Source organism: Xenopus laevis, chromosome 3S (genome assembly GCF_017654675.1).
Source record: "Xenopus laevis strain J_2021 chromosome 3S, Xenopus_laevis_v10.1, whole genome shotgun sequence".
Taxonomy (NCBI): Eukaryota; Metazoa; Chordata; class Amphibia; order Anura; family Pipidae; genus Xenopus; species Xenopus laevis.
The window spans coordinates 119,228,884-119,249,756 of NC_054376.1; the positions used below are offsets into that span (position 1 = coordinate 119,228,884).

At 38.5% G+C, this 20,873-nt stretch overlaps 1 protein-coding gene across 9 annotated transcripts in view; it reads left to right on the plus strand.

Annotated features, from left to right (window-relative positions):
- Positions 1–20,873, plus strand: part of LOC108713301 (protocadherin gamma-C5) — a 159,982-nt gene that overhangs the window by 136,626 nt on the left and 2,483 nt on the right. For 8 of the 9 annotated variants that reach the window (XM_041588773.1, XM_041588768.1, XM_041588769.1 and 5 more), the window contains exons 2-3: positions 7,544–7,605; positions 16,937–17,025. In XM_041588773.1, the coding sequence (XP_041444707.1) occupies positions 7,544–7,605; positions 16,937–17,025 (151 nt within the window). The remainder of the gene's footprint in view (positions 1–7,543; positions 7,606–16,936; positions 17,026–20,873) is intronic. The other variant, XM_041588772.1, reaches the window with a different exon arrangement.

Consider the following 20,873-nt stretch of genomic DNA (forward strand, 5'->3'; position numbering starts at 1 on the left):
TTTCGCGCGAAATTCGCGAAACGGCAAAAAATTTACGAAACCGTGCTGGCGTCTCGTTTTTGATGCCATCGTTCTTTTTTGACGCCGGCGACCGTTTTTTTTTTACACCGGTGTCCGTTTTTGGCAAAATTGCATCGGCGTCCAAAAAAACTTGAATTTTCATGGTGGTTTCGCAAATTTATTCGCTGGCGGCGAACCACAGAAATTCGCCCATAAAACACTAGTTACTTCTCCTCCTTAGTGCCTTTTATTACATTAGTGCCTTTTATTACATTACCCCCTAAAATTGCTAATATCGCAGAAACCACTAAAAACTTTCCGGACATGGGGGCTTTCTGGATAACAGATCTTCATACCTTAAGTCTACTAGAAAATCATGTAAACATTAAATAAACCCAATAGGCTGGTTTTGCTTCCAATAAGGATTAATTATATCTTAGTTGGGATCAAGTACAAGGTACTGATTTATTATTACAGAGAAAAAGGAAATTATTTTTACATTTATTTGGATAAAATGGAGTCTATGGAAGACAGCCTTTCAGTAATTCTGAGCTTTCTGGATAACGGGTTTCCAGATAAAGGATCTCTTGCTTGTATAAATTGTAATGGTACTCAGACCACGCTGAATATACTTACTTCAGATTCTTTTTCTGGGTTTAGATCCACTTTAAGTGACACTTTCTGGTGATAGAGACGCTCTAATACTTCTGTGCAGTTGGTCAGCCTTGAGAAAAAATATTTGCTGGAACTAAAATTCAAGCTATTGTTTATTAGTGTTAAACCAGATGGTGACTATGACTTTAGCAGAGCTCAGTCTTTGGAATGGACTGGTATAAGAATATCAAACCATATATTTGCATTGCATATCCATTGTACTGTATTAGCTCTTGAAAGCCTTCTTTTCAAAAGTGGAAGTTCACCATTCAAAGTATAGTTGGTGTTTTTGTTTTGTATTTGTACGACAAGAGAATACATTTGTTTTGCTCATTTCCTCTCGGTGCAACTTCTCTCTGGCACTGGTACAAGTCTTGAGATTATTCTACAATATCTGGTGGAGGAGGTCAGATCAGCCTAATTACTTACAAATGTGAAGGATCTCAAAGGATCTTCTTTCCCCCTTCATCCTAGTGTTCATATTACTAATGAATGGTTGTACCAAAGCCAATAGGACAATCGTTACAATATGCTAAATGTATATACAGAATTATGTTTCATTTCATTCCAGCAGTATTTGCTCATAAGCTAAAAATTCTGGCTCAAGATCATGATACAGGGTCCCTATATTGCTTTAGTTTTAACTTACTTCATGGTCTAATTAAAGTGGCAGTATTCACCTGAAAACACCTTTTGCTTAAACACATGCACTTTATATTGGACTTGTGTTGAAATTACATTCTGTCTATTGTTTTAATTTTAAAAAAAAATCAAATGTTCCCATTTTTTGCCATTAAAAAGCACTTCTCCACAAAAGCTCATCTCCACATTCTTTTATAAACAGGGCAATTTGGTCACAGCTCCCTACCTATCTTCAAGGAAACCAACCTCTCCCTTGTCTAAGCATCAGACTTTGAGCAGCTTATTGTCAGGGACTTCAAAGAAGCTGACAAATTATCAGTCTACTGAGAAGTTGTTTGGGACCAGAAACTAAAGGTGGCCATAGACGTAGAGATCCACTCATTTGTCGCCAAACAAGTGGATCTCTCCCCGATATGCCCACATTGAAGTGGGTGATATTGGGCAGATCCGATCATGGGCCCTAGGGCCCAACGATTGGATCAGGACGGAGGCCAAACGGGCGGTTGGATCGCGGGACTGCATCAACGAAAAGATGCGATCTGGGGCCTTAACTGGCTTTACATTCTTGTTTAGTGGCAGAAATAACAGAAACCATAGATATTTCCTAATTAAATGTAAAAAGCATGTATGTTGCTAGCCCTATTCATCCAGGGAATGTTAAAAAGGGTTGTGTAATGTCCCTTTAACAGGGCATGAAATGATCTTTGTCAGATCAGTTGTTCTACTTCAAGGTATCCCAGCAAATACAGTAGTACCCCCATTTTACATCCCCTGATTTTAAGTTTTCCCTCATTTTACACTGTTGTTTTGTGGTCCCATCTATATATTATGCATAATACATTTCCCTGATTTTACATTTTCCTGGATTTTACACCATTTTTTCTGGTCCCTTGAAAAACGTGAGGGGGGATCTACTGTAGAGTCCTGCAGTTGGTTGGCTACCTGCGGGTTACCCGCAAAAAAAGGGCACCCGGCAGAATGAGGGTAGGATTTTCAGGTGCGGGTCTCGGGTCTGCAGGTTGTGGGTGGGGTTTGCGTGTCTCATCTAAATCTCTTAGGTTATATATATATTGTCTATAGTTTAGTCCTTTTAAGACTTTACAAAACTAGTTTCTGTCCCCATTCACTTTTGATGATGTCACTTCCGGTTTGCAACAACATCACTTCCTGTTTGATGGTGGTCAGCGGGTCACGGGTTGGGTTGGGGATAAGGCAGTTGGAGATCCGGGTTGGGAAGCGGTCAAAGTAAATATGTGGGTTGAGGTTTGGGTCGCGGGTTGCGGGTTCAGGTCGGGTCTGGGTCTTAGAAATTGGTTCTGCGCAGAACTCTATTCTACTGTATATACACTTTCATTCAATGTATATAGATAGTGTATCAACTGTCAGCTATGGCCATATGCTACAGAAATCAGGCCTATCAAATTGCTCATTCTGAAATGAAAATGGCCAACAGTTGGTTATAGGAATATACATTTATACATTTGTGCATTTACTGTACAGGTATGGGATCCGTTATCTGGAAACCTATTATCCAGAATGCCTATCTCTCCTGTAGACACTTTTAATCCAAATAACCTATGTTTTTAAAAATGATTTCCTTTTTCTCTGTAATAATAAAACAGTACCTTGTACTTGATCCCAACTAAGATATAATTAATCCTTATCGGAAACAAAACCAGCCTATTGGGGTTATTTCATGTTTATTTTATTTTCTAGTAGACTTTAGGCATGAAGATCCAAATTACAGAAAGATCTGTTATCTGGAAAACCCTAGGTCCCGAGCATTCTGGATAACAGGTCCCATACCTGTATATGAAAACGTTGCTAACGCTTTAAAGATGTTATCCGCTCACATGTAGTTTAAGTAACTAAGCTGGAGAGCTGTAGGGAAGCCATTCAGGTTGAATTTGTGCGTGTTTGCATAGCAAATAACACGTAACAGCAATAGAATACAATGGTTGTAGAACTTAACCAGGGAGATAAATAGAGATCAGATGTTGAGAAAGAAAATATAAGTAAGAGAATGTTTATTTGTAGGTGCTGGTTGGACAAATACAAACTGTAAAAGAAAAAAAATAATTTCACATCTGGTGACGTTGTCTCCTCAAGCTTCCCATGTAGATGTGTGAGCTCATGTTTTTAACTTGCTCATGTGGGACAATGGTCCTGTAGAAGCTCCCCGTGACTTTGGGCAGCAGCATCCAAATGTTAGTGTTGATTAGAACACTCATGCCTTTGTGTCCTGTGAAGTGCATCACTATACATAGGTGAGGGACTGATATTTTTAAGACATGGTAAGTCCCCCAGATTTGTTGGAAGTCTCCCTGATCCCTAACACGCCTCTAAAGTCCCTCAGTACCAGGTCCATCTCCCAGCGTCAGAAATTTGTACCCAAACCTTAACTTACCCAGTCCATTAATATGCATAGAATTGTCACCTGAAGTCCTCTGGGATCATCAGTGGGGTGGGGATGGTCAGTGACATGACAAGCTTGATTAAGATTCCCCCTGAATTGCTTTGGATCCTGGTTGGCATCTCTGTAAATTGAGGTCACTGTAGCTGATTCCATATACAGAAGCTCTGTATGTCCAGCTGTCCCTGAAATCGAAATACAATATGATCATATAGTCTATGTTTTTTTAAAAATCTGCACCCTTTATGGGATGCACAATATTGCTATCATTATGTTTTTGGGAGTAGTTCCTTAAAATGTGTTATTGAAATTTCCAATGAAAGGTTCTTTGTTCAGACAACAGATAAAATATGCAAAGTTCATCATTTGCACCCTAAGGCTAATGGCACACAGTGGGGGTCATTTATCAACACTGTGCAAATTTGCCCATGGGCAGTAACCCATGGCAACCAATCAAATTGCTGCATTCATTGTTCAACTTGCAGCTGGCTTCAAAAAGCTAATCACTGATTGGTTGCCCATGGGCAAATTTGCCCAGTGTTGACAAATAAGTCCAGTGACCTTTGTCTTACGCTGTTGAGATATATAGAGGCAGATTTATTAAAGTTTGAATATCGAATTCAAATTGAATTTTCGAGTTGACAAATTCGAGTTGGGAATAATCCAGGGTCGAGGTATGATAAATTTCAAATTCGAGTTCAAGATTTATCATACCTCTACCCTGGGAACAACTCGAATCTGATAGTACTCCACCTAAAACCTGCCGAGTTCATATAGAAGTCAGTGGTACAGGTCCAGTGACCCATTTGAAGATGCTAAAAGCCTTCCTGACATTCAAGTTTTTTTGGAGAAAGAACTCGATTCGAGTTTGATTCGTTTTCAGGTCGGTAATATTCGTTCGAGTTTTAGATGTTTGAGTTTTTCATTGGAAGTAAAAAAACTCTATCTATCGACCTTTGATAATGTCAGATTTGCAATTGTAATGTCAATAAGCTAGGCAATATGCTGAATGGCAGGGAAGGCCAAAATGCCTAGACATCTCCTTCAGTGGAGAAATAGCTAAACATTCATTTTATGTTTTGGTGTTTGTATCTAAAACTATCGCCACATTGATGACTAAAGCCTTTACTTAAAGGGATTCTGTAATCATTTTTATGATGTAGTTTTTATTTCTAAATTACACTGTTTACATTGCAAATAATTCACTCTACCATGTAAAATTTAATTCCTGGACCAGCAAGTGTATTTTTTAGTTGTAATATTGGTGTGTAGGCGCCATCTCAGGTCATTTTGCCTGGTCATGTGCTTTCAGAAAGAGCCAGCACTTTAGAATGTAATTGCTTTCTGGCAGGCTGTTGTTTCTCCTACTCAATGTAACTGAATGTGTCTCAGTGGGACCTGTATTTTATTATTGAGTGTTGTTCTTAGATCTACCAGGCAGCTGTTATCTTGTGTTAGGGAGCTGTAATCTGGTTACCTTCCCATTGTTCTGTTGTTTGGCTGCTGGGGGTTGGAAAGGGAGGGGGGTGATATCATTCCAACTTGCAGTACAGCAGTAAAGAATGACTAAATTTTATCAGAGCACAAGTTACATGACTGGGGGCAGCTGGGAAACTGGCTAGCCCCATGTCAGATTTCAAAATTAAATATAAAAAAATCTGTTTGCTCTTTTAAGAAACTGATTACAGTGCAGAATTCTGCTGGAGCAGCACTATTAACTGATGCGTTTTTGTTTTTTTTCCCATGACAGCATCTTTTTAAGCCTTTTTTTTTTTATCTCTGGTAAGCTTCTGCAACCAAATAACATACATAGGAACATCCAAGGAAACTGAGGTTGAAAACCTACACATTTTTAATGTATTTATGAATGTTATTAATAATGCATACCTATCAAACAAATTTATGGACAAGTTTCCCTTTACAAGCAAAAAAGCATTGCTCCCCAAGAATGTGTGGTTTCACTCATGGCACTGTATGTGTCTCCTGTAGTTTTCTTCTCTAAGTGACCTTGAAGTCTTTAAGACAAGATTATTCTTCTCTTTATCTTCTAATCACTTAAGCTATTAATTAATAGCAATAACTTATTGTTAGTTAATAACCTGTTAACAAACTATTGGTTCCAGAAAATGTTCCATTTCCTACCATTTATCCATCATATTCTTGTCTGCGTGTAATGTTCTTTATATTGTTATGTCCGTTAGTACAGCCGTTATGAACAGAAAGCAGAAATTACGATATTAAAAGTATTTATGATGTGACTTCAATGCTCTTATTGTCACAAAGTCATATAAATTCAGGCCCACAAAGAACACAAACCTTTTGAAAGCGTCGAGAGATTTGGAACAGCTGCCCAAACTAACTTTGTGTTGAACCCTTAATGGCTTTCATGTTATTTTTAGGGGTCACAGAATGTTTGATGTGAAAAGGCTGCTTCTGGTATAATTAGCTGTCACTAATGTATGTGTAGGAAGAGCGATGTATGGTATTAATTAGAATAATGGCAAATCCCCTATATAATTAACCAATGTGGCTCTAGGTAATATGGAAACTTCTTGATTTCAGGAAGCGACCATTGACTTTTGCCCTTTATATGCTGGTGACCCTAGCAAGTGCTAGTGATTTATAGATCCTAAGGCCTGAGTGCTTCACTGGTTATATATATATATATATATATACACACACACACCATGTTTGTCCTGGGAAATGAGGCCTCTTCCATTTTAATTTTGTATCTTGCATCAGACCCATTACTAAGTCTGTACCGCAAGCAAGGGTCGAATTTTGAGTTTATGGGAGTTTCTAAAAACGCCGATCGACTGCCATAAACATAAAAAAAAAATTTACAAAAAAAAATATGTTTTTTTTTAACAAATGGGGGAATAGAAATCCAGCTGCAAACTCAAATCGAATTTCAATCGAATTTGATCAAATATGATTTGAGTTTTTTCACCAAAAAAATATTTAATTTTTTTTTTTCAAAAGTCGACCAAACGACTCAAAATTGATTGTAGGAGGTTCCCCAACACGATTTTGAACTATTCCCTAGTCGAATTACACTAAAATAAACTCGAAATTCTAAATTTCAACAATAAATTTTCAATTGACCCTTGAAAAAATCTGCCCCCATGCCTGTCACTCCATCTGTTCTCTTTTATGTGTTTTCAGAGTTTATGGGTTATATTTATCAGAAAGGGAAGTTAGAGATTGCCACAGTCCTTCACTCTCCATTCATTTCTATAGGAATTTGAAAGGCGTATTTATCAAAAGATGAACTTTGACTTTCGCCCATTGATAAATACTCTTTTAAAAATTCCATATATATACCCCTATATTTTTATACTGTCTTAAAGAAGATATAATGTGTTTTTATAGTTGCCTACAATACAGACATTGAGTTTATTCACAATTGAAAAAATGTAAAATTGTATATTTTTGTATTTAAATAAGCAAATATAAAACCGTGTATTTACAGTATAGGCATGCACGTGTTTTTGCATAAAAAGAACATTGTTTGATCTTATCCACTAACGTTAATTTCCTTCGTTACAGCAATTGCCATTTACTTTGTTCAGTTTCAATAACACAACGAGCACACGGGATTATTTAGTAACATGGACAAAGTATACTCTTGTTTGATACCACAGCTGTGGACATTGAGTTCTTGTGGTCGACACAGTTAGATGATTGGTTGCTGTAGGATATCAGTCAGGGGTAACCATGTCCATGGTACTTTATATTTTAAATCTGTTGTTATAAATGTAAATGGTGATAAATAAAGAACACGTCTGTTGTTTTCTGAAGAGCAGTTACAAGCACTTTTCTGTTCTTCTCCAGCAGGCACAACCTAACGCAGATTGGCGGTTCTCTCAAGCTACTCAGAACCCTGGACCCAGTGGGTAAGTGAGATGTGATTCGATAATATGTTTAAAGTTCAAAACAAGTTTGCATCAGTTTGTATGGTTTTAAGCCGCACACACTTGAGATCTGCTCATTTGAAAGTCACATATGGCCTATTAAGGTCTCCATCCAACTGGATTTTCCAGCCAGCCCAATCAATATCTGGCCAAACCCTCAACCTGGCCCTAATTTACTCATTCAACATTATTTCTGCATCATCACTGTCAAAATGGATTTTCTATTGAGAATTCTAATTTGACTACAAATAATAAAGTGACTCAAGTGCAAGTTTGTTGACGTTATAAAAGAAAGTCGAGAGAATGACTGATTTTAAAGATGAGCAGGACCTTTTTTAGTGAATGTTGATATTTCACTATACAGATGCACACAATCCATCACTTTAGGTTTTGACTAAAGTGATGAGCGAATCTGTGGCGTTTCACTTTGCCGAATAAATGGCGAAAAATTCGCGAAACAGCGTCTCGTTTTTGATGCCAGCGTCCATGTTGATGCTGGCATCCATATTTTTGGATGCCAGAAAATTTTTGGGCCGGTTTTGCGAATTTATTCGGCAGTGGCAAATCACGGGAATTCGCAGCAAATTCGCGCCTGGCGAATAAATTTGCCCATCACTAGTTTTGGCCCCCCCCCCAAAACAAATCAAATTTGCAACCAATATTATTTTAATCAGTTGCTAGTACAGTCAAGAATGGTTCAGAGCTGAGCCGGCCAAAGTCTTGCATTGGGTTGAAAAACTAGATCTGGTTCATCCCTACTTCATTACAAATGGAAGATTTTCCTGTTGTTTATCCTTCTGCTTCCTTCCCAGATACAAAGAAAATTCAAACCTGAACAGGTGGCCACATTGTGGGGCCGATTCACTAACTTCGAGTGAAGGATTCAAAGTTAAAAAGCTACCGAAGTCAATGTTAGCCTATGCGGAAGGTCCCCATAGGCTTGGCTAACTTTTTTTGATCGAAGGATATTCCTTCGATCGTTGGATTTAAATCCTTCGAATTGTTCGATTTGAAGGATTTAATCGTTCGATCGAAAGAATTATCCTTCGATCGTCTGATCGAACTATCTGCGCTGAATCCTTCGACTTCGATATTCAAAGTCGAAGGATTTTAGTTCCTAGTCGAATATCAAGGGTTAATTAACCCTCGATATTCGACTCTTAGTGAATCGGCCCCTATTTGTTTGCATATAGTACAGCACATTTCTACTTTCCGTGCAGTCTTTGCATTGACACACAGTTTGTGGACTTATCTATGTGACTATATTGACCTCTAGGAATTGGCCTAGAAGTTAAGTGATCAGCTATTGATGTTGGAGCTAATGCTGAAGACCCTGGTTTGGTTTCTTTTGACCCTGGGTCTTACTTAATGTAATCGTTTCTCAGCAGATTTATCAAGGGTTGAATTGAAAATTTGAATTTTTAAATTACATTTTTGTGCTATTTTTAGTGTACTTCAATAGAATAGGCCAAAATTCGATTTGAATTTGAAATAAATTCTTCCATTCTAATATAGAATTTCGACTTCGACCATTCGCCATCTAAAACCTGCTGTTTTAGCCTATGGGGGACCTCCTAGAACCTATTTGGAGTCAATTGTTTTTTTTTTTAAAATACTTCAAATCCAATTCGATCGAATACGATCTTGCTTCGATTCGAACGATTCAAATACAGCCTATTCACCCGCATGCAAAAAAACTTTTTTTTAAAATAATTTTCTTTTTTTTCGAATATCAAAGTTATGTCATTTCAAAATGTGAGCCACATTCAAATATAAAAAAAAAGTTGGGGAGCAAGAGAAGCATAAACAAGGTTCCTGGGGTGTCAAATAAGGGCTGTGATTGGATGTTTTGTAGCCCCTATGTGGACTAGCAGCCTACAGAAGGCTCTCTTTGGTAGTACATCTGATTTTTATGCAACCAAAACTTGACTCCAAGCCTGGAATTCAAAAATAAGCACCTGCATTAAGGCCACTGAGAGCAACATCCAAGGCAACCACTGGATGGTGGGTTAATTGATCATCATTGATGTGGTGTCTCGTGCTAGAGAGCTTGGTTCTTGTGCCCATGTACAGAACAAAGTCAAAAGAAGACACAGTCCCTTGATGATCTCAGAGCCACAAAAATGGAATAAGCGGAGATTCCACAATGTTCCTTTCTGCCTAATTTCCCATTATCTAAGTGTGAGGGCTGACAGCGTTTCCATTACTGGAATGGAATTGATTATGAGAATGACTTATTATTAAGCATGTGATGTGGATGGGGGATGCTATGAGATATTTAGCCGCCACAATGCTCTCTTACATTGCAGCTATTTTCAGACACCGCATATGAATGGCTTCATTTTCCGCAGGCGAAGAGACGCATATTTCCTTAAAGTCATTGTCAGAAGGTTTCACTTTGCAGTTCCCAACCAGTGGGCCATTTCCAGGACATCACAATAGGATAAAAGGGGACTGTAAAAAAGAATTCATTATCCTGACAAGTCTGTCCTTTCTTAATAGAGACACTGAAAACTGCTGAGTCGGGGTGGGAGGCGGGGGCGGACGCTGAGAAAGAGACGGGGCTTTGCTAAATGGCGACTCATTAAGTTAAGTGCTTGCAGTGCTCAAAGCATATCAGTTAATCACAGAGACGCTGCAGGTTGTAAAACAGTATTGGAAATATATATATATATATATATATATATATATAAATATACAGAATCATTTGGTGCATGAGGTGTCTGGATCTTCTCAGCTAGAACTGAGGTTTCTAAATACTTTTTCCCCCACCTGCAGCTGTTGGTTCTGCCAGATGTAGAAATCCTCCTGAGATACCACCAGTTTTTGTTTAGACAGCGTTTTTCCCTTTCATATAAGTGGCAGGTGAGTCAGTGGAGAAGGATAGTTCACCTATCAAAACTCCCCATCTGCTATAAGCCTTTATCAGCTGACATTGCACAATTGCAAGGGGCAGATTTATCAAGGGTCGAAGTGAATTCAAGGGAATTTTCGAAGTAAATGAATTTGAAATTCTAAGTAATTTTTTTGGATACTTCGACCATCGAATAGGATACTACGACTTCGATTCAAAGTAAAATCGTTCAAATATTCGACCATTCGATAATCGAAGTACTGTCTCTTTAAAAAAACTTTGACTTCAATACTTCGCCAAATTAAACCTGCCAAAGTGCTATGTTAGCCTATGGGGACCTTCTAGAGTATTTTTTTACGTTTTTGGAAGTCGAAGTAAAATCGTTCGATCGATTGATTGTTGAAATCCTTCGAATCGTTCGATTTTACTTCGACCGCAGGATACCCAAATTCTATGAAAGAAACTTTGACTTCGATATTCGAAGTCGAAGTATTTCAATTCAATGGTCGAATTTCGAAGTATTTTTAACTTGGAAATTCGACCCTTGATAAACCTCTTCATATAATTTTGAGAATTATCCCTTGTCCATGGATCCGTTATCCAGATTCCCGTGACCTGGGGTTTTCCAGATAGGGGATCTTTCTGTAATTTGGATCTTCATACCTTAAGGATACTAGAAAATCATTTTAAAATCAAATAAACCCAATAGACTGGCTTTGCTTCCAATAATGATTAATTATATCTTAGTTTGGCTCAAATACAAGGGGGCAAATTTTCTCCAGTGAAGGCTCCCCCACACTTTGCGCCAGGCGTAAATTCATTACCATTACGCTAATTTACTAAAATGCGAAGTTGCATCTCAGTAGTCGAATGCTGCCATAGTTTCGGTAGCGTTAATTCATCAGCATGAGCATTTCATAGCGAACTTTCACTAGCGTTCATTTCTGCCTAGCGAAACTTCGTTAGTATTCTTACGCTTAGGTACGCTGTGAAATATGCTGGTGCTTTATAAATAAATGTTAACAATAATAATAATTTGAATAGGGTGGGTACCTAAAAGTCGTAAGGACATCTTTATTAGAGACGTTGGTGCAAATGTTTGAAGTGGCCACTTATTATTACAAATGTCCAAATAAGCAAAAGACAGACTTAAGACATGGAGATCTAAATTGGAGAAAGATCCGTTATCTGGAAAAGCCCAGGTCCCAAGAATTCTGCATAATAGATCCAATACCTGTATTTTCTTTTATGCCATAATTGACATCATTGTTTTAACTCTGGGTGAACTTTTTTAAGTTTCACGAATACTTCTTATGATGACAGATATCAGAGTTGATTACAAAGGCTTGCCATGGCCTTAGAGTGTCGATGTTTGGTACATTTTTAGATATATTTTATGTTTTATGAGTGCCCTGGGAGTCCTGGAGGAACAACAGGAACAATGATCCACAACAGGGGAAATTGTTAGGAGCGGAGCCATAGTCAATGATTTTAATTGCCCCTCCATCCTGGCACCACTAAGCTGACATCACTCAAGCACATGATCTGCAATAAATAACTCCATTGTCAGTCAGTCAGCTGGGTTTGTGCAGTGATAAAATGACAAAACAACATATAGAGAGAGATAGAGAGAGCTCTCATACTGGGCACATCTACAGAACAGCAGCCCCATGAGCTACCACCATAAAGCCTGGCTGAATAACCAGACCCAGGGCAAACCATGCGCCCCGAAACAACTGATCAGCACCCTGCCCACCCAAGACTCCCACCAACTGACAAAAGGCCAAATAACACAAAAAATAAACAAAGTCAAACAGCAATACGTCTGTGACTGGAGGAACGAAATATCAAATTCCCAGAAACTTTCTATCTACCAATCACTGGGGAGAGAGTACAGACTGGCCCCATATCTGGAAAGGCTACAGAACCCCAAAGACAGACAGATCCTGAGTATGTACAGACTGAGTGCCCACAACTTGAAGATAGAACAGGGACGGCACAGACAGACCTACAGACCCAGAGAGAACAGACTGTGCCAGCGATGTGACCAGGAGGCCATGGAGGATGAGGCCCACTTCTTGCTACAGTGCCCCAAATACTCAGCACTGAGGGACACCCACTTCCAGAGATTTTCCAGTCACATCCCAGACTTCACATCCATAAAAGAAGAGAGGAAACTCCACTTCCTACTGGGAGAAGAGGCACGGACAGTAACAATAGCTGCACAATATATAAGACACTGTCATAGACTGAGAGAGACCCCACTTTCCCCTATTCCCATAAACTGCCCCCCTAACCCCACCCATTTCACCCCTCTACCTGCTTTGGCAATGCTTAATGTATTTGGTCCTGCCAATAAAGCTCATTTGATTTGATTTGATTTGATAGAGAGAGAGAGCGCGAGAGAGAGAGAGAGTGTGTGAGAGAGCGAGAGAGAGAGAGAGAGAAAGAGAGATAGAGAGAGAGAGTGACAGCGAGAAAGTGAGAGAGAGTGAGAGAGAGAGTGAGAGAGAGAGAGAGTGTGTGAGAGAGAGAGAGAAAGAGACAGAGAAAGAGTGTGAGAGAGCGAGAGAGAGAGAGAGAGAGAGAGAGAAAGAGAGATAGAGAGAGAGAGAGAGTGACAGCGAGAAAGTGAGAGAGAGTGAGAGTGAGAGAGAGAGAGAGAGTGTGTGAGAGAGAGAGAGAAAGAGAGAGAGAGGCAGAGAGAGAGAGAGAGAGAGAGAGAGAGAGAGAGAGAGAGAGAGAGAGAGAAAGAGAGAGAGAGAGAGAGAGAGAGAGAGAGAGCATTTGGTATTACATTTTATCCTGACATGAAGTTAATTGGATTTTTTTAAATAAGGATGAGATTTGCCTTTAAACTAATAAGCTTTACCCATTTCAGTTTTCTTTATTTTCAGTAGCTGTCCAAGCAGCTGTCTATATGCTTTAACCATACCATTCTGCTTGAATATGCCATGATGCTGTATAACTATATGACACAAAGATAGGCCTTTGCTGTGATGTTTTTGCCAGGGGCGTAACTATAGAGGAAGCAGACCCTGTGGCTGCAGGGGGGCCCAGGAGGTATAGCGGCCCCAAGAAGCCCTAATTCATATACAGTTTCAATAAATATTGGTAAAACAAGTCAACTGCTAAAAAATTTTGGGGGCCTGAAAAATAATTTGCTGTGGGGCCCAGTAATATCTAGTTACGCCACTGGTTTTTGCCACAATAAAACTCTATTTTTTACTGCATCTATTTGTGGAGTGTGGTCTGGTATGTGCCAGCCTTTTACTATTATCCATTTTGCACAAAGATAGGGAGAATTCTTCCATTAATATTCCATGGGAATGGTTGTCAATGATTCACAATGTACCAGCCACAGGGGAATATGTTGAAATGTGAATTAGTGCAGATCTGGCAGGTTACACACAATAACGCTGCATGGGGTGGTCTGGTTTTTGTGTAGTCATATTTGTGTGCATTCCTGAATCAAATCTCTGTAAGTATATAACAAATGCCATATTCAGAATCTTATCACTTGAACTTTTATTAATGAGAGTTGTGGAATGTTAAGGCCATTCATGTATGTTGTTCCCACATATAAGATAAACATCGTTTGTTAACTAAAAGAAAAATTGCATAAAATATTTCATGAAGGAAATGTTTTCACGAAGGCGGTTTCCCCTTTTAGGTATTTTAAAGAAAGACACTTTGTTAAACATGAAGGTGGGGCTAACATTATTTGTTGTCTTATTGGCCCACCTTCTTAGTAGACCAAGGGGTCCCCAACCTTTGTTTTCTGTGTTATTAAAAGAATTTGGGTGCGACACAAGCATGAAAAAGGTTTGTGGGGATGCCAAATAACGTCTGGAAGCCTAAAGGAGGCTACAAACCTGGTTTTTATGCTACCAAAACTTTCCTCCATGCTAGGAAGTGAAAAATATACACTGGGAACCATATACAAGTGGTTGGTTAGCAACATGTTGCGTGCAAGTCGCTGATGTGGACAATGCAGTAGGCTGGATACTACCTGGTCATGTCTTCCAGTCACATACAATAGACCAGTGATCCCCAACCAGTAGCTCTTGAACAACATGTTGCTCTCCAACCCCTTGGATGTTGCTCCCAGTGGCCTTAAAGCAGGAGCTTATTTTTTAATTCCAGGCTTTGGTCGTATAAAAACCAGGTGTACTGCCAAACAGAGCCTCAATGTAGGTTGACAATCCTCATAGGGGCTACTAAATGGCCAATCACAGCACTTCTTTGGAACCCCAAGAACATTTTTCATGCTAGTGTTTCTCCCCAACTCCTTTTACGTCTGAATGTTGATCACAGGTTCAAAAGGTTGGGGATCCCTGCAATAGAGCATATCCAAAGGCACTTGTAATATGGGTTCTGCTGTAATGGTCTGACAGGCAATGCCAGTAAATAAACAATAACAATATAAATGCTTAATTAATTGAACATTATTTCCAGCACTGGGGTCAAATCGAGCTGAAGAGAGATTGTCCACATCCCAATAGTATCTCTTCATTCTAGCTTTGTAACAGTTATGTGAGGGAGAAGGGGGACAACCGTGTGTAAATTTAGATGCCTCTGACTTGAATGTTCACCTCCAATGGGGGGTGAACTTCAGCACATACCACGACTTACATCACCCCCATTAACCTCAACAATTTCAAAGAGACAATGAGGAAGTCCAGATTGGTATATAACAGGCCACAGCTTTGACTAAGAGATAAGTAGATTTAATAACATTTAATATGAATACCACAATAAAGTTCAATTATACCACACAATGTTAGTTGGGCAAGAGAGAGGAGACAACCTTAATTGCACACATGTGCCAACACTAGGGACTAGCTTCTGAAGTTGAACACGCATTCCTCCACAGTAACAAAGCAGCCCAACACCCTGGTAAACTCACCAGGCCCATGCCAACTCATTCCTCAGGGTATGTGACTAGGATGCTGCTCACTGGCTAACTACAGATAAAGAAACCTACACTTCCTCTACCCTGCTAACGTATTTCTTTCTTTAACCTCACTTCCTAACCCCTCCTTATCAATCCTTATCCTACACCCACAATCCTTGAATTTTTCTATCTGCCCCATTTCTAGCACAGTCACAGCTCCTTTGCCTAAACAAGCCAGAAGCCCTTTCCATCAATACTCACAACTGGTAGGAGTGTCTTGCTTAAAGGAGAACTAAACCCTAAAAATTAATATGATTAAAAATGCTATATATTATATATTGAACTTATTGCACAAGGCTAAAGTTTCAGCTTGTCAATAGCAGCAATGATCCAGGACTTCAAACTTGTCACAGGGGGTCACCATCTTGGAAAGTGTCTGTGACACTCACATGCTCAGTGGGCTCTGAGCAGCTGTTGAGAAGCTAAGCTTAGGGCTCGTCACTAATTATCCAGCAGAAAACGAGCTTCCCCTGTAATATAAGCTGATGCTACAGGTCTGATTATTAAATTCTGATGCTAATTGCACTGGTTTCTGAGCTGCCATGTAGTAATTATCTGTATTAATTACTAATCAGCCTTATATTGTGACATTTCTATTCTATGTGTACTGTATATTGTGAGTGGGTCCCTAAGCTCAGTAAGTGACAGCAGCACAGAGCATGTGCAGTGAATCAGCAGAAAAGAAGATGGGGAGCTATTGGGGCATCTTTGGAGACACAGATCTTTACTGCTAAAGGGCTGTGGTTGCCTTTGGCTGGTACAGAAGCACAAAACATAATGTACAATATTTCTAGCTACTTCTTTACTTAGGCTTTAGTTACCCTTTAAGGGTAAATTCCCTGACAAGCACACATTTTCAGGTGCATATAAAGTATCGGACCATATAGCATAAGAACATTTTAGGTACATAGTAGCACAGTTTGTATTGTATTGTATGTTTCCTCTGAGTCCTCCAAAATTCCAAAAATCATGCTCATTAGTTAATTGACCTCTTCTAGAACTGTTAGTATTAGTTTCCAGTCTCCAGGGAATGATTCGAACGATTCAAAGTAAAAATCGTTCGACTATTCAACCATTCGATAATTGAAGTACTGTCTCTTTAAGAAATACTTTGACTTCATACTTCGCCAATTTAAACCTACCGAGGTGCAATTTTAGCCTATGGGGACCTTCCCCAGCACTTCTAAGGTTTTTTAGGTCGAATAAAAATCCTTTGATCGATCACTTAAAATTGTTGGAATCATTCGATCGAAGCTTTGCGCTATTCGAATTCGAAGGATTTTACTTGAAATTCGACCCTTGATAAATCTGCCCCTAAATGTTGTATACTGTGCTTTTTTAATGTGGGTTCATTTCTTTCAACTCTATGCAAGATACAAAGCTCTGTAAACAACATGACAAGTATTTTTGGTGGTTGTTTGTGGTGCCTTTTCTTATTGTTTTTCTTTTTTTTTATTCAAATAGTTAATATTAATCATATTGTGTGATTATGATTTCTTTAGGACTCAGCCCACGGAGGAAGCTGGAGTTTGGCCAAACAACCAATTTGAAACAGAAAGACTTCAAGCAATGATTTTGGCATCTGCGAATGGTTAGTCGATATGAAATGCATGCTTGAAGTTGGAAATCATTTATATGACTGCGTTTAAAAGAAAATAAAAATTGGCCAGTCCAATCCCCCTATTTCCGACCCTGGGTTAAACTGTAATGCATTGAGAAAGGACATGTTGTGATAAAGGCAGGTTAAATATAGCCAAGCTATCGCACGCAGCTTTGTACAGCCCACCTCAATTGAAGTGAGTGGTAATCACCCAAAAACACACAGATTCTGCAGTTTTGAGTTTTTTCCATGTGTTAAAAATGAAATCATTAAGCTCTGTTTATAACTGAAGATCCATTTATATAGTGAATAAAGTACCCCCTCTTGTAAAATATAAGGATATTAGAAGTTACCGAGGAGTTTCATGACCATATAAAAACACGAGGCTGAAGGCCGAGTGTTTTTATACAGGTCATGGAACTCCGAGGTAACTTCTAATATCCTCATATTTTGCAACTGGGGATACTTTATTTATTATAATACACAAGTTTCAGTCAGTCTTGTGACTGAAATGACATCAGAACTCACCGTTTATAACTGATGACATCAGAACTCACCGTTTATAAGGATATAATTTACAAGATATTCTTGGCTTTTGTATATATATATATATATATATATATATATATATATATATATATATATATATATATATATATATATATATATATAATATATTTTGTGGCTGGTACACACGGCGAATGATCCAGTGCCTGTGTGCTGGTTCAAAACAATCATATGGTATATTAGAAAACAAACCGCACCAACCAGGTCTTGATATACTATATCAAAAATCAAATTTATTATCGACGTTTCGGCTCCACAGCTTGAGCCGTCTTCAGGAAAAAAACGGTGAAGACGGCTCAAGCTTTGGAGCCGAAACGTCGATAATAAATTTGATTTTTTGATTTTGTATATCAAGACCTGGTTGGTGCGGTTTGTTTTCTAATATACTATATATATATATATATATATATATATATATATATATATATATATATATATATATATATATATATATATATATATATATATATATATATAATATATATATATATATATATATATATATATATATATATATATATATAGTAGTTCCCCAAGATTGACGCACTCCAGGGCTTCATAATGCAATTTAGAAAAGAAAATTTATTATCAACGTTTCTCAAAACCGAAACGTTGACAATAAATTTTCTTTTCTAAACTGCATTATGAAGTCCTGGAGTGCGTCAATCTTGGGGAACTACTATCTAGAACACATTTGACAGCACCCAGGCATGAAGAGAACGCTTGACTGGAGTGCACCACAGCTGTTTACAGAAAACGAAAAACTCTGTTGATCATTGTTTACTGTAAACCAAACTGAGCTAAAGGTTTGTTGTCGACTGTTTAGTGTGACTATTCAGCAAGCCCAGAGTTTGTTGTTCATTTTCTACAGAAAACAGACCGAACCCAGAGTCTGTTGATTTGTAAATGAATGCCTGTAAGCTGCTGTGTGATTGGTTGTAAAGTGTAAATCATTTTTTGGGCCTTAAAGAGATACTGACACCAGAAAATAACCTTTTTTAATACCTACCATAACATTATCTTTGAATGCTATTTATAAATATAAATATGCCTTTTAAAATCTCATAGAAATGAATGGAGAGTGGCAGATTTTCTCAGAATCTGAATTTTTCGGGAATTATTAAAGTCCGATGGTATGAAAACTCAGAATCCGAAAACCCGCGTCTCAAAGCTCTCGGGGGCCTGTATTAGTCAATGGGGAAGGTCCCAGTGTCTGCACTGTTGTCAGTACCGATATTTAATGATTTCGAGGATTTTGGGGCAAAAAGTCAGAAAATGTGTGTTTTTTGCAGAGAAGTCCGGAAACTTCAGACTTTTCCGGCAAAGGTCCGAAATTTGCCCAAACCAATTTTTTTGAATGATAACTAAGGTTCGTTCGGGAATTCGGAGTTGCTCGGATTTTTATCATAGAAACACTGAGATAAATTCGGAGCTTGATAAATAACCCCTGTGACATAACAAACGTACCACTTTACCAAGCAAAATGGCTACTGACAAACAATTCTAAACAATCAAGAATGGTAAGTCTACTACAGCAAAGTAAAACAGTTAAACAGAGGTTCCTGAAAAGCTTCAGTCTTTGCAAGAAAGTAGAATCTCTGGGACCCTGGGTCTTTATGGCCACCTTCCATGCAAGATTACTTGTTCAGGCACTTTCCAAGTCCTCAGTGAGATTCTAGTGACAATCCTGTGCAAGCTTATTTCTTGGGTATCCTGAACCAATCAAACTTCACAACCTAAACAGCCTAACTCTGCCTGTACATACTGACCTACAGTATAAGAACAACTTGATGATCCCTCCTATTTTTCACATATGCTGCCCATGTATAAAGTGTCTGTGGGCTAGGAGTTTTCAAACCCAACACATGACTATGTTTTTCATTGTTTACTGTAAACCAAACTTAGCCAAAGATTTGTAGTCAACTGTTAAGTGTGAAAAGACAGCAAGCCCAGCGTTTGTTGTTAGTTATCTACAGAAAACAAACCTCGCCCAGAGTCTGTTGCTTTGTAAATGAATGCCTGTAGGCTGTCTGTCTTTCCAGAAAATCATACTTGTCATAGCACTAGAACTTTCTAATATATTAATTTTCTATTTGAGCACTAGAGACCAACACTGCACAGCATTTTCATTGTGATTGCAGCCAAGTTTATTATGGAAAAGTACCACAAGTTATTCCTCCATTTTGACCAACACAGTTCCAATAAGGGCATAAATGGTGTGCATATACTTACACCCCAGGTGCAAAACATTGAATCCTGAATAGATTTGTGTCAACTGCAAACACTTTATACATTAGTTATAGTGCAAGTCATTAATGAACAAAATAAATAAAAATGGACCCTGAACCCAGCAGCACTTAACAGAGAACCCTGCACCATAATTTATGCAACTCTGTCTCAAAAGCATTGACAAAATCCAAACAGATCACATTTACTACAACTTCTATGTTTAGACATTGCCTAGAGACCATACTGACTTTTCTGACCATAGAAAGTCAGTCTGAGGAAAATGCCCACGAATGCACATGCGCATTAGAGCACCACGCATGCCCATGAGAGCGCTGCAGTTGTGCATGCGCGTGAGAGCACAGTAGCAGTGCATGCGCGTGAGATTTTTTGGAATTAGTCTGTGCCATTGAAGCAGTGCATTTCCAACCATTTTCCATCTGTGTCTTCCTGATTGCTGTTGTACAACACTTGTAAATGGGTATTGTTATAAATAGATCTTAGTATAAGTTATATAGTAGCCAGAACAAGAAGGGAATCAGATGGCACTTACGCATGCAAAATGTGCTAAATATGTTTGGTTTATTGAGATCTCCACACTATCTCAATAAACCAAACATATTTAGCATATTTTGCATGCGTGAGTGCCATCTGACTCCCTTCTTGTTCTGGCTGTAATTGGAACCCCTGAGTAACAGAGTTCCCTAATAGAGCACCACCTAAGGCCCCAACACGCAGAATCTAGATTTTTCTATAAATAAGTCATAAAGTAGTCTGTATCGCTGTATTTCCTTTGTATCAATGGAAATTACAAATACAGGGCAGAAAGAGGGCGAATCAGAAGTTCTCATATCACTTGTATATAGTGATTGACGAATAAATTTGGCAGGGTACGAATTCACTGTCAATTTCCGCATTTCACCACCAGCGAATAAATTTGACCGGAGTCAAAAACATTTCGTTGGAATATTCACGCGCATAAATGTTGTTGTGCGTCAAAATTATTCGGACGCCCGTTGACTTTAATGCATTTGGACAAAATAGGC